Source organism: Pelophylax lessonae (assembly GCF_965119305.1).
Source record: "Pelophylax lessonae genome assembly, chromosome: 9".
Lineage (NCBI taxonomy): Eukaryota > Metazoa > Chordata > Amphibia > Anura > Ranidae > Pelophylax > Pelophylax lessonae.
The window spans coordinates 107,028,372-107,040,911 of NC_138776.1; the positions used below are offsets into that span (position 1 = coordinate 107,028,372).

At 43.7% G+C, this 12,540-nt stretch overlaps 1 protein-coding gene across 3 annotated transcripts in view; it reads right to left on the reverse strand.

The window, feature by feature from the left end:
- The window catches only part of YBX3 (Y-box binding protein 3), a 38,032-nt gene that overhangs the window by 5,473 nt on the left and 20,019 nt on the right, over window positions 1-12,540 (reverse strand). For all 3 annotated transcript variants that reach the window (XM_082269136.1, XM_082269134.1, XM_082269135.1), the window contains exons 6-7: window positions 2,998-3,092; window positions 2,704-2,890 (exon numbers count right to left, since the gene is read on the reverse strand). In XM_082269136.1, coding sequence (XP_082125262.1) covers window positions 2,704-2,890; window positions 2,998-3,092 — 282 coding nt within the window. The remainder of the gene's footprint in view (window positions 1-2,703; window positions 2,891-2,997; window positions 3,093-12,540) is intronic.

Below are 12,540 nucleotides of genomic sequence, written 5' to 3' on the forward strand. Positions count from 1 at the left end.
TACATGCTTTTTTTCTTTATCATTTGGCCAAGTTGTTTGCACTTCAAACCCTTTAATATAATATAGCAGAACGTTTCTGACTCTTTTCTTCCTGCTCCTGCTCAAGGGCACATAGAAACCGATTTATCTTACAGTGCTGCTAATATGTCCTTTCTTCCAGAGAAACTACTTCTTTGTTTTAGGTATACTCATGCAAGTTATTCCTCCTTCCCAATATGAGGGGAAAATATGAGGAATCTACTGAAATCATCCCAGAGGGAGTCCAAAAAACTCTCTGCTGCATTTCCTGATGGTGGCAGAATTCCTCATTCTGGGGGCATAGCTACAAGGGGAAAACTTACAGACCATATGCTGCCTGCCCTTCCACAAGAGAAGAAAAATATTATATGATGAGAGAATAGGTAGCAGAAAAAATCAAGCATACAATCCTACTACCATAAGCTGACTGACCTTCCCAAAATCAGGGCTTTTGTGGAAATAAATTGCATTTGGTTTTCTTTGCCCAGGGTTTTGTTTTCATGGCTATGGCAAGGTACATTTGTTGCTGACACATGCAAAGCTGCTTTGCTCACAGCATGTCACCCTTGAATTGTGGCATTAAGTTTGGTGCACCATAGCACCAAATGCACATGGAGGTAGTAGTTTATTTTAAAATTGTAAGTAGAGATTTAAATGTTTTTATAATATTATAATTTTTTCTTATAAGGGTGCCCCTGCCCTGGTTAAGCAAACACAAGCAGGAACGACAATGCAAATTGGGTAACCAGTGATGGACTTTCATGTGTACTAGCTTGCGGCCCTCAGACATACCACATTACCTCATGGAGTTTCCCATTGATATTAGATTGTAAAAACTTTCAATAAATTGGCATATTGTCCTCGAATAACCAAAAACTACCCATAGGTATAATTCGGCAGTAACCTAGTTTGGAGGTTTTTGGTTTCACTGAATGACTGTTGTTTTCTTTCCTTCTTTTCTTTCGATGACAATAGGTATAAAACACAAAAAACCAGATGAGCATGCAACAGCGTTTATTAAAATCAAAGAAATTAAAGGACAACAACTCTGGATGCCATTTCGGGGAGCGGTGCAATGCACGCCAGCCAGGGAGCTACTGCTAATGGCGAGGGAGAGTGAGTTTGTGGTTTACATGGCTATAGTGGCTTAAGGGCATTGTACGTGTCTATTGAGCTGGTGCCAGTTGGGCACTTTTTATTGTAAGTGCAACTACTGCAGGGTTGATGCTTTTTATTTCTTTGGTTTTAATAAACGGTTTTGCGCGATCATCTTGTTATTTGTATTTTATACCTATTGCCATCAATCATCTGAGAAAAGCTCCTTCATGTGGTTTGCCTACAATTTTGGAAGAGTTTACCAACTTGCATTAAGTTTCATTTGCCACAAGACGCGTTATGGTCCCTGGGACCTGGGGGCTCTGGTGAGAGCGTTGTACTATTTGCACGTGGTGGAGCAGTTGGTTTTTTAGAGAAAAACACCCATATTGCACCTAATACAGATTTACGGTTACAGAAACTATCACTATTTTTTTAAGTGGACTTTCACAATATCTAGTGGAGATTTTTTTTTATAAAATATGGGGAATTCAATGATATATGTGTGTGTGTGTGTATATATATATATATATATATATATATATATATATATATATATATATATATTTATATATATATAGATATATATATATTTATATATATATATATATATATATATATATATATATATATAGATATATATAGATATATATAGATATATATATATAGATATATGGAAATATATCATTTTTTGCTGTAATAATTGTGCATGTTATTTTTGCATGTACACATAGCGAATGTGTTAACGATTTTGTCATAGAAGCCATAATCCCTAGAACTTATGTTTGCTGGAAATTGTGTTTTGATTTTGTAATTTATTTATATCAATAACACATCTTTGTGTGGAGCACACAAATATATGCACTCATTTTGTTTTTCATTTATCACATGATTGCCAATGGGGAAAATGGAATATCATTTTTTATTATATTTTCATAACAGCGCCCTACTTTAGTTGAGTATCAATTGTTTGTTGTGTTTATCACATTTAAAGGGGCTGCGGTTATTAATAGCTTGCACTTTTTACTATGATAGGCGCTGCCGCTAGGTGTATATGTTATACATTTTTTTAAATGCAAATCCAACATGTCTACCATATGTGAAACACTGTGCCCTCTAAGCCACCCACATCCCCAAAAACACAGGAGAGAAGCCCCAGGGACACCCGCCGCCACCCTCACTGGTAGCATGTACCACCCTAATAAGACTTTCTAGTTAGCTTCAATCATTGAAATATAGGATTGATATAGGTTTTTAGGCATATTGCACCATTTTAAACCATTCATCAACCTCAATTGTTTTGCCTATGTCTTGTTCCCATTTATTCATATAAAACAATTTTTCTTTTTTAGATGTCAGTATACAATACATTTTTTGATATGTGACCTGTATGCTTTTCGAAAGACCTACATAAATATTTAATCGAGGAGGAGGTGGTTAGATCAGATGTACGCTGTAAGGTGGCTGTTTCTTTTTCTATGAGTACCACTGGTCCATTATATACCAAATTAAAAATATAACTGAAGGTTTTTCACAAGGTTAACTTTATCAGAAGATAACTAGATGAAAACTTCAGAGTTCTTTACAGACCTTTGTTGTTTCCTTGCCCCCCTGTGTTGGAGCACTTGCTTGATTAGGACGACGACGATAATTGTATGGTCTTCTGAAACCACGACGGTTCTGTTGTTGCTGTTGTTCTAGTCCCCCTGTCTCAAATTGGTTTTCTTTATTTTCATTTTCTCCAGTAGGTAGAGCAGATCTGGGTTGAGACACGGGTCTGTGCCAAATATACAATAATGTTGGTGCGATTGGCAGTGTATTATAGATGTCAATTAGGTCTTAATCAGAAGACTCAGAAGTTTTTTTCATATGGGACAGACTTACCGGCGATACCTTCCCCGGTAGTTGGTAGATTGGCGAACTGGTTGCTGGGGTTGAGCTGCTTCAGGAGCGCCATCTTTTATTTCTCCATCTCCTCCCTGAATTAAGTAGAGATATCCTAGTGAGCAGTTGTGGACTATGATCTACATTAAGTCCAGTTCAAGCTGTAATATATTGGTCAGCAATAATCCACATCATTCATTAATTGCCTTAAAGAAAATCAGCAAGCAAGAATCCTAATATTCAAACTAAAGCTATTACAATTGTGCAGGAATGTTATGCTTACCCACCAACATAATTTGGTTACTATAATCTGTTAAAGCCTGACTTTCAACTGCCTAATATATTGTTAATACACAGTTATTAACATGAAGTCAGGCAGCTGACTGGGCATCAATAGTCAGACCTCATATAACCTCTCACCTATGACTCTCAAAGCCAAGGTTCTGGCTTTCTCTAAATGAAGATCATTAGAAGGACAGGTATAACTATGTCACAGGTAAGTCTATGCAGTCCACACAACCACTACAATTCAAAATGTTGTCCCCAGCAAATATTTTTTGGTGTATCCATTGCATATAGGGATGAGCTGACAAACCCAACCTGTTTATGGTCCAGTGAATGGGAGAAAAAACTGTCTATATTTGGCCAGTTCACCTACCTAAACTACCGGCTGATGTTTATAAACAAATGTACACTAGATGTCCTGTACATATCTTGTATATTAATGTCTGCCATTTAGCAGTGGCAGTACTACTATGGCTAAATTACATGACACATTCCCCACCTTCTTCTGTTTGTAAACCATCCTGCAGGGATCTTGAATGATGTCAATGACCAAATATGATCTGTCATTTGTGATGGGACCATTGTTGATCAGTGGGTCAGCGCGGGGTGGGTCAAAATAGTGAAACATGGCTCATCATGATTGACATGGATCTACATCACTGGACAAGATGATTCACATCATGGGACATTATTCATTTTTTTTCTATTTGTTTGTACAAATTACCATGGAGTAATACAATATGTATCCCATACTTTTTCATGTGGGGTAGCAGATATCCGAGTAGTCCCTTTGTTCTAAAGGGGACTTCCAGATTCCAATAAGTTCCTTCCTCACAGATCCCCATATCCCTTTTGGAGGACAGGATGTGGGGATGAGGTCCTTGTCATCTCTATATGAGGACAATGTATTTTGCAAGGGAAAGGGTTTTTGTCAGTTAAAGAGCTATCACACCATTTAAAAAATTAAAAAAATGGCATGGGTTCCCCTAAAAGATGCATAAAAGACCCTCATATGCCTTCAACATTGGGAGAGCAAGGCCCCGCCTCCCTTGCAAGGCTTCATGTCCCCATATTGAGAGGACAGCATCCCCACATCCTGTCACCCAAAATTAGTGTGGGGTTCTGCAGGGGGGGGGGCTTATCCGAAAATGGAAGCCCCTTTAGAACAAGGGAGCCCCTATATATTATCGAGCTTGCAGGGAAATTTTATTTATCGACGGCAAATAGATTTTTTTAAAATTGTAAATATCACTTTTGCTGTTGCACATCCTACAAATGTGCAACTTCATGTGCAGGTTTAATACATGCATTTTGTTTAAAGAATTTGTATATTTCTAATGTTGGTGTCACGGTCTGGAGTCAAGTTTGGAGGCCAGTAACTATAGCAGTGGAGCAGCATCCACCGACAAAAGGGACAAATATACAAACAGGTCACCCTGGCTGATGACACGGGTTCATCTGAGGTACAGGATCTAAGTACTAACCGATATTCACCAGAGCTTTTAATGGTGGAGATGGGTTTTGCTGCGTGTCAGTACCAGGTTGTGGCCCTCAGTATTGCCCCACCAGGAGAAGAGCAAGCAGGGGTCCAGTAGCAGATAAGCAGGCAGGGATTAAGTAGAAGCATAAAAAAGCCAAAGGTCAGTAACGAATGGTTGCAGGATGGGATTAAGCAGAAACATAGTCAAGGAACAAGCCAAAGGTCGTAACGAATAGTAGCAATGATACGGACGGGAGCAGGAGAGACAACTGCAAGATATTGCCTGATGAGAGCACAATAATCTGGCAAACAGAAAAAGCAGAGACATGGCTTAAATCCTGAAGTTCATTGGAGGAGCAAAGAGTTCAAGGTTCATGACAAACAAGGTGCAAGGCAGGATCATTCAAGGAATTGTCCATGGGACTGTCCAGCATTCCAGGTGGCTCAGCAAGAAGACTCTTTGGCAGACATAGAGGTCACAGGTTCAAGTTCAAGCCCTGACAGTTGGCCTTTAGGTCAAATGAAAAGACCCTCTCCCCACTGAATAGTATTTTTTTAAATATTTTTTTGCATTGGTACAGCAAACCAAACATTGCCTGGTTTGCGAAAAATTAGGTAATACTCTGTCAATGGGAATCTGGCTGTTTATAGCTACTGCATCAACAAGACTTGGGACAGCTGTAACAGTTTTTATTTTTTAGGGTAGTGTAAATATAAACACTCAAAAGTGCTATGACTCAGAACACTGAACACCTAATCTTATTTTATTTGGTTGAAATCAGTTCACCCAAACTGGGATTTGGTTGGTTGCTGTAAGGTACTGTTGTTTGCAAATTCCTCTTTGCCTTACTGAGAAATCCCATTTTAGATTTGGCTACACACAGCTAGCCATTTTATGGACACCTATTCCTTAATATGGATATTATACTTGATGGCCTCATCAGCAGACTTTAGAACATGACAAGTCATTGTGGGCATGACACTTACAGACACATGTGCTTGTAATCTGAGTGATTCACTTGACTGGGCTCTCACACTCCTTTTTCTCTTATAATCCTGAGCATCTGTTTCTCTCCTTCACACAGTATGAAGCTCAGGAGACAAATTTAGACTTTCAACAACAGCAGCTGCTCCACTTTATTCTTCATCTACCCGTTCATTTCCAGGAAGCACTGTAGCTCACTTAGCTTTCGCTAGACATAAAAGTGTGCTAGAAAAGTCAGCAGAATTATTTACAGAAATAATGTATGTGTTCGTGGGTATTAATTTCTTCATCATATATCTAACTGGCAGATTTAATTATAAGAAGGTATAACTAAATAGAAGTACCATAAGTTCATTTCATCCATCATTTCATGCAGTGATTTACTATAATTTCGCATACTATATTGAATGCTTTATATAGAACTGACTGAATATCAAGCCAAAGCCTTTTTTCTAGGTTTCAATAGAACGGAGAAGAAATAGAATTCCTTTTGAGCCTTTACTGCTTTATGGGACACTTGTTAAAGAGATCTCGTCTCACTTTCTGTTCTGCTGACAAGTGTTTAGCAAGACAGGAAATAAGGGTAAATCTGCAATAGGGGCACAAAAAGAAATAACCATTTTAGAGGAGTTCTAGCATTTCCTATCCTACTAAAGGAAAGTATGTTTATGTCTGTGTTGCTGTGGAAGAATTCCCCTCATTTCCTACCCACAAGGGGCGTTCAACTCAAACTGGCACTTTTATTTTACAGGTATAAAAAGGGATGCTAAAGTGGCGGTTTTACATGTAGTAGTAAGTGGCAAGTGTGTCTCATCACTGATAGGCGGCGAACATGTCGTAGGCCAGTCTAGAGACTGTTGATCAAGATGGCAGACAACAGTGTTGGTGAGTGCATGGAACAGCGTGTAGTGATGAAGTTTCTTGTGAACGAAGACAAATAACACATGGATATCTACAGAAGACTTCAAGCACCGTACGTTGATGAGACACTCAGCCACAGTAGGACATTTGAATGGTGAAACATGTCAAAGAGGGCTGTATGCACATCAGTGTCTATCCCGGCCATGGTAGTTACCAGCCCACAGCATTCATTCCTGTGAACATTCATTGTGTAGAACACCTGATCATGAACAATCGAAACATAATCTGTCGTGAAACTGCACAAGAGGCAAATCTTTCTGTGGGAACGGTGAGCACAATCATCGAACGTTTGCATTTTCTAAAAGTTAGCGCAGGGTGGATACAAAGACAGCTTTCACCTTTTGAATGGCACAGAAAAGTTTAAATCTGCACTGCATTGAAAGAGCGTTTTGACAGGGAAGGCCAGGACTTTCTGGATCGCATCATTAAATGTGACGAAATCTGGGTACATAATTTCACTCCGGAATCAAAACGAGCATCAAAGCAGTGGAAGCCTGCAGACTAACCACCACCAAAAAGAGTTTTGAGCAATTGTGTCTGCAGGTAAAGTGATGGCAAGTGTTTCTGGGACAGACATGGCATTATTCATGTGGATTTTCTACCTCGTGGCCACTATCAATAGTGAATATTACTGTCATGCTCTGAGTGATGTGCATATGCGCCTGCGGAAAAAATGGCCTGGTTTGATCACTAAGGGTGTCAGGTTTCTCCAGGACAACGCATATGCTAATACTGCTCACTGCACCACGTGAACATTACAGCAACTGAGGTGGGAGGTATTGTCACATGGACTCCTAAAAGAGTTCCTCAGGGGTCAGCATTTCAGCACTAAAGAGAAAGTAAAACAGGCTGTCCTAGGATGGTTCAAGCGTACTGACAAATCCTGCTAAAGCTTTCCAGGCATTAGTGAAATGCTGTAATAAGTGTATAAATGTAGCAGAGGAGTATCCATTTCTCTGATGTTCTCTGATGTTCATTGACAAACACAGCTCCTGATTCTTCTTAACCATTGGGTTATACTGCCCCCTACAGGAGTAGGACACTAGGCAGGAAAAAGCTTGACTACGTCTATGGGCTGTCACAGGGGGGGTACACACCCACACTCAGCTATAGGCATTCAGTTTTGTTAAAAGCAGTATCAGAAAAAAGTCAACTCCACAGGGGGGTGGGTGCTGTGTCCGTCAATGAACATCAGAGAAATGGATTTTACGGTAAGTCAAATATCCCATTTTCGACTTTTGATCCATGACGGACACAGCTCCTGATTCTTCTTAACCACTGGGACGTCCCAAACATGAGGAGTGGGAAAACAGCAGAAAAAAATTCCCAAGGCTAACCAAAGCCAACCAGGTAACATGGAGCTCAACCATAACAACTGGAGCTCATTTGAAGAAAACAATACACCCTCAAAAAGGACCAGGTCCTCTAAGCAGCAGCCTGAAAAACCTTGCGCCCAAATGTAGCATCCGCAGATGCCAACACATCAAGTTTATAAAACTTTGTAAAAGTGTGTACAGATGACCAGATGGCCACCTTGCAAACCTGCATCACTGATGCCTGATGACAGAAGGCCCAGGAGGCACTAAGCGCCTAGTAGAGTGTGCCTTAACAGGGAAAGAAGGAACCTGACCCCTTATTGAATAGGCCTGAATCACTGTCTGTCTGATCCATGCGGAAATGGTCGCAGCAGAAGCGGTCAACCCCTTTCGAGGTCCAACCATGAGTACAAACAGTGAGTCTGACTTCCTAAAAGACTCCATAGCTGCCAGGTACACCATGATTGCCCGAACCACATCCAGAGAATGCAGAGCAATTTCCTTAGGATGTTTAGGCCTGAGACATAGGGAGGGCAACACAATGTCTTCATTCAAATGGAAATCAGAGACGACCTTTGTAAGGAAAAATGGACAGGGACAAAAGAACCACCTTAGTTCCGTAAACCAACAGGTAAGGTAAACAACAACAATGCCACCAGCTCCGACACCCTGCATACAGAAGTAATAACCACCAAAAACGCCACCTTCTGGGAGAACTTAAGCATGGGAACCTCCTGATATTATTGAAGGGAGATTCCTGGATAACTGACAACACCAATTTGAGGACCCACGGCGGTAATGGAGTTTTCACTGGAGGAACCAAGTGTCAAGCTGTCTGGATAAAGGTACGCACCAAGGAATGTTTGGCCAATGGACGTTAAAAGACCAGGCGCTGTTTAACCCCCCATTGGAGGAAAGCCAAGATCCGAGCTACCGAAAAAGGAGCAAGGGAGAACCCCAAAAGACTCAACTCACGCAACATACATCTTCCAAGTACAATGGTAGATCTTCCTAGAGGTAGATTTTTGACCTTACAGCATAGGAATTACTGATTCAGACAAACCACTATCCTTCAGCACCTGGCTTTCAACAGACAAGCCGTTAAAACCAGCGACTGTAAAGCAGGATTGAAGATTGGCACAGCAGATCTTCCCTAAGAGAAAGTCTCACTGAAGCATCGGCGACCAGCCGTACCAGATCGGCGTATCAAGACTGGCGAGGCCAGTCTGGAGCCACTAGCAAGACCAGAATCCCTTGCTGCCTGCACAGGAGTCTTGGCAGAAGTTTGAGAGGGGGGAAAGGAATAAATCAGACGACACTAACGCCAAGGATACACTAATGCGTCTGCGGCGTCGGCCAAAGGATCCCGAGAGCATGCCACAAACCTCTTTCCATGGAATGTGTACAGCAGAGACGGTTGTAATGATCGTTCTGTCCACCTTAGCATGCCGGCTACTTCCCGATCCGCCAGGACACTTCTTGTGCCCCCATGGTGATTGACATAGGCCACGGCTGTGGTATTGTCTGATAGAATTCATACCGGACACCCCTAAAGACGAATTGTCTAAAGATCCAGACAAAGTCTGATCACTCGGAGTTCCAGAACATTGATTGGCAGTCTGGACTCTTCCTGATTCCAGACCCCCTGAGCACAAGCTGTGCCGAGAATGCCTCCCCACCCAGACAGGCTGGCATCCATGGTGACAACCACCCAGTATGGGGGGAGAAGGATTTCCTTGTCAAAGTGCCGGAGAACTAAGCCACCTCTAGAGACTGTGGATTCTTGTCCCATGTCACCAGAGATCTTGTGTGGAACTATGCAAACCGAACCACCTCGAAAGTAGACATCATCAGGCCCAGCACTCACATGTAATCCTGGAGGGATGGCCATCTGCTGGACAACACAAGTGCCTTCTGCAATTTCTGGAGTTTTTCCAGAGGAAGCAACACTCTGGCTGGGGCCGAATCCACCCAGATAGTCCAGATTTGTGGATGGAACCAGAGCAGACTTCCGAAGGTTCAGAATCCAACCAAACTCCCTCAGAGATCCCAGAGCAATCTCCAAGGCGTCCATCAGAGAGACTCTGTTCGCAGAAGAAGATCGTCCAGGTACCCCAGTACCGTGATCCCCCACTGATGCAACAATGCTAGCACCGGGGCCAACACTTGTGAAGACCCGAGGAGCGGAGGCGAGACCAAAGGTATATGCCACAAATCATTAATGCCTATGGCAAAGCAGAGGAATCACTGGAGACCGTCACATATGGGAACGTGAAGGTAGGCATCCTTGATGTCGATAGAAGTAAGAAAATCCCCCAGATGTAGGGACGCCACTACTGTGTGAATGGAATCCATTCGGAACTTCTGTACCCACACAAAGCAGATTAGTGTCTTGAGGTCCAGAATTGGACAGACCTTGCCTTCCTTCCAGGAAACTGTAAACAGGTTTGAGTAAAACCCCTGAAAACATCCCGAAGCCGGAACCGGGACAATCACCCCATGAAGTAACAAGTCTTGCACTGCCCCGTAAGTGATCTGGGGACAAGTGCAGTTTGGAAGGAAAGAACCTTTCTGGAGGAATAGACTGAAACTTGACCTTGTAGCCAGACAGAATTGTACCAGAGAGGTCCATGGATCCAGAAATCAGCGATGACGTCCCCCCACCCCAGATATGGGTGAGGATGCTCCTTTATGCAAAGGAAGCAGCCCCTCATAGCTTGCAAGACCAAGTCCTCTTGGAACCTCCGGGGGAGGCCGTGAAGGACTTTTATCCCTTGAGGGACAAAAAAGCCCCTTATGACCTGAGAAGAATGGCCCACGTCCACGGCGGGGCTCCTTGCCCTTGGTAGCCTGTGGAAGAAAAATACTCTTCCCCCTGTGAGACCCTTAATGATATCATCCAAGGAAGCTCCAAACAGGCGATCCCCTACAAAGGGGAGATCATATAAGACCTTCTTAGAAGTCTGGTCCGCAGACCAGCATTGTCAGCCAGATAAGATGCCAAAGGACCACTGCTGATACAGACAGCCTAAAATAAAAGGAGCCGCATCCAAGAGAAGCATGAAAGATAAACTGTAGCTCCTGGATCTCCGCAAAGGCAGGTGGAAGCCGTGTCCCCTCCAGGTCCCAGTGTAAAAGCTTAGCTCACTGGTCAGAGTTTGCGACACCAGGGCAATAGTAAATACCCTCCTAAGCTCTCCTATCAACCAGATCATTAAAGGCCAAGGTCTCCCCAACTGGAATTATGGTAGCTTTATTTAACTTGGAAACTGGCGAGTCTACTACAGGTGGGACCGTGCACTTTTTAGGAAGGGAATCCTTATAAGGATACCGTATAGCAAAACACTTAGGGACCACAAGAGAACGTTTTGGACAAGCTCACTGTTATGTGGCAATGTTGTCAAAATAAGCGGGAAAGGGGAACACCCCCACCACAGTGGAGGACCCGTGGTGCCAAAAGGGACTGGCACCTCCGACGAAGCATCTTTGCCATGTTTAAAATTTCCCGCTCTGACACAATCAGTGTATCCACCAGTGCCTTTTCATGCATGGCTAGAGGAGCACTGTCTGAGCACTCGGGGTGCATGGACGCAGACCCAGTAGGGTGACTCGCGTCTGCAACAGCTGGAACAGATTCAGGATCTGATGGACAGAAGAGGTAGGGGAGGGTGGTGGATGCTATATACTAGGTCAACCAGAAAAACATAACAATCAGACCACTGCGATCCCGCAAGGGAGATGCCGACAAAAAACAAGGGGGTCGCCCTCCTAGCCCCTCTATAGAGGCCTTGACAATAGGAAATAGCCCCTTTGAAAGGGGGCTGCCCGCCGTGACGCGGACGCGCAGGCAGGGTATTCTGATGGTCCAAGCACTAAAAGGGGTAGGTGCCCTCCACAATAATGGCGGGAAGGTTGCCAACAAAAATGTAATCACTCCCACAGCGCCACCCCTTCCAAAGGGAAATGCCAAGCTGACTGCATGGCCTAGTAGGCAGAAAGTCGTGGCCTCAGTTATTGTGGAGGCCCAGCCGCAAGTGCTCTCATCCCAGCCAGGCTCACTGGGGCCGCCCCCAACAGAGGCTGACTCTGCCGCATGGGCTAGTAGGCTAAAATTGTTGTAAATGCCCAGCCGCCTCAGTGGAGCCGACCACCCAGTGGCAGTGGAGGTGAGGGCGGATGCCCAATCGGAGGGTAATGGCTTTAGCCACCCTCACTGGGGCCGCTCCACATAGCTCGTGACCAGTAGGCTGCAAAGCTGAAGCCTAAATTAGGATCCGGCCACGTGAGGAGCGGACCCGTGGATGCCAAACCATCTGCTACCCCAGCTTAACAACTGCAGCAGGGAGCCCACAGGACATCCCTGCCCTAGTCACCAATCCCCAGGGTAGCAGGGGAACCCTGCTCAACCCTCCGTTGTGCACCAGGCCAGGTCATATGCGCCCTTGCAATAAGTTTAACTCGCAGGACAGCCCCCATCCAGTGGGACTATGTTGCGGCCAACCGAGCATGGAGCTGAAGCCTACGTGCACTCGCTGGCCAGACTAGGGGGGGTCCTA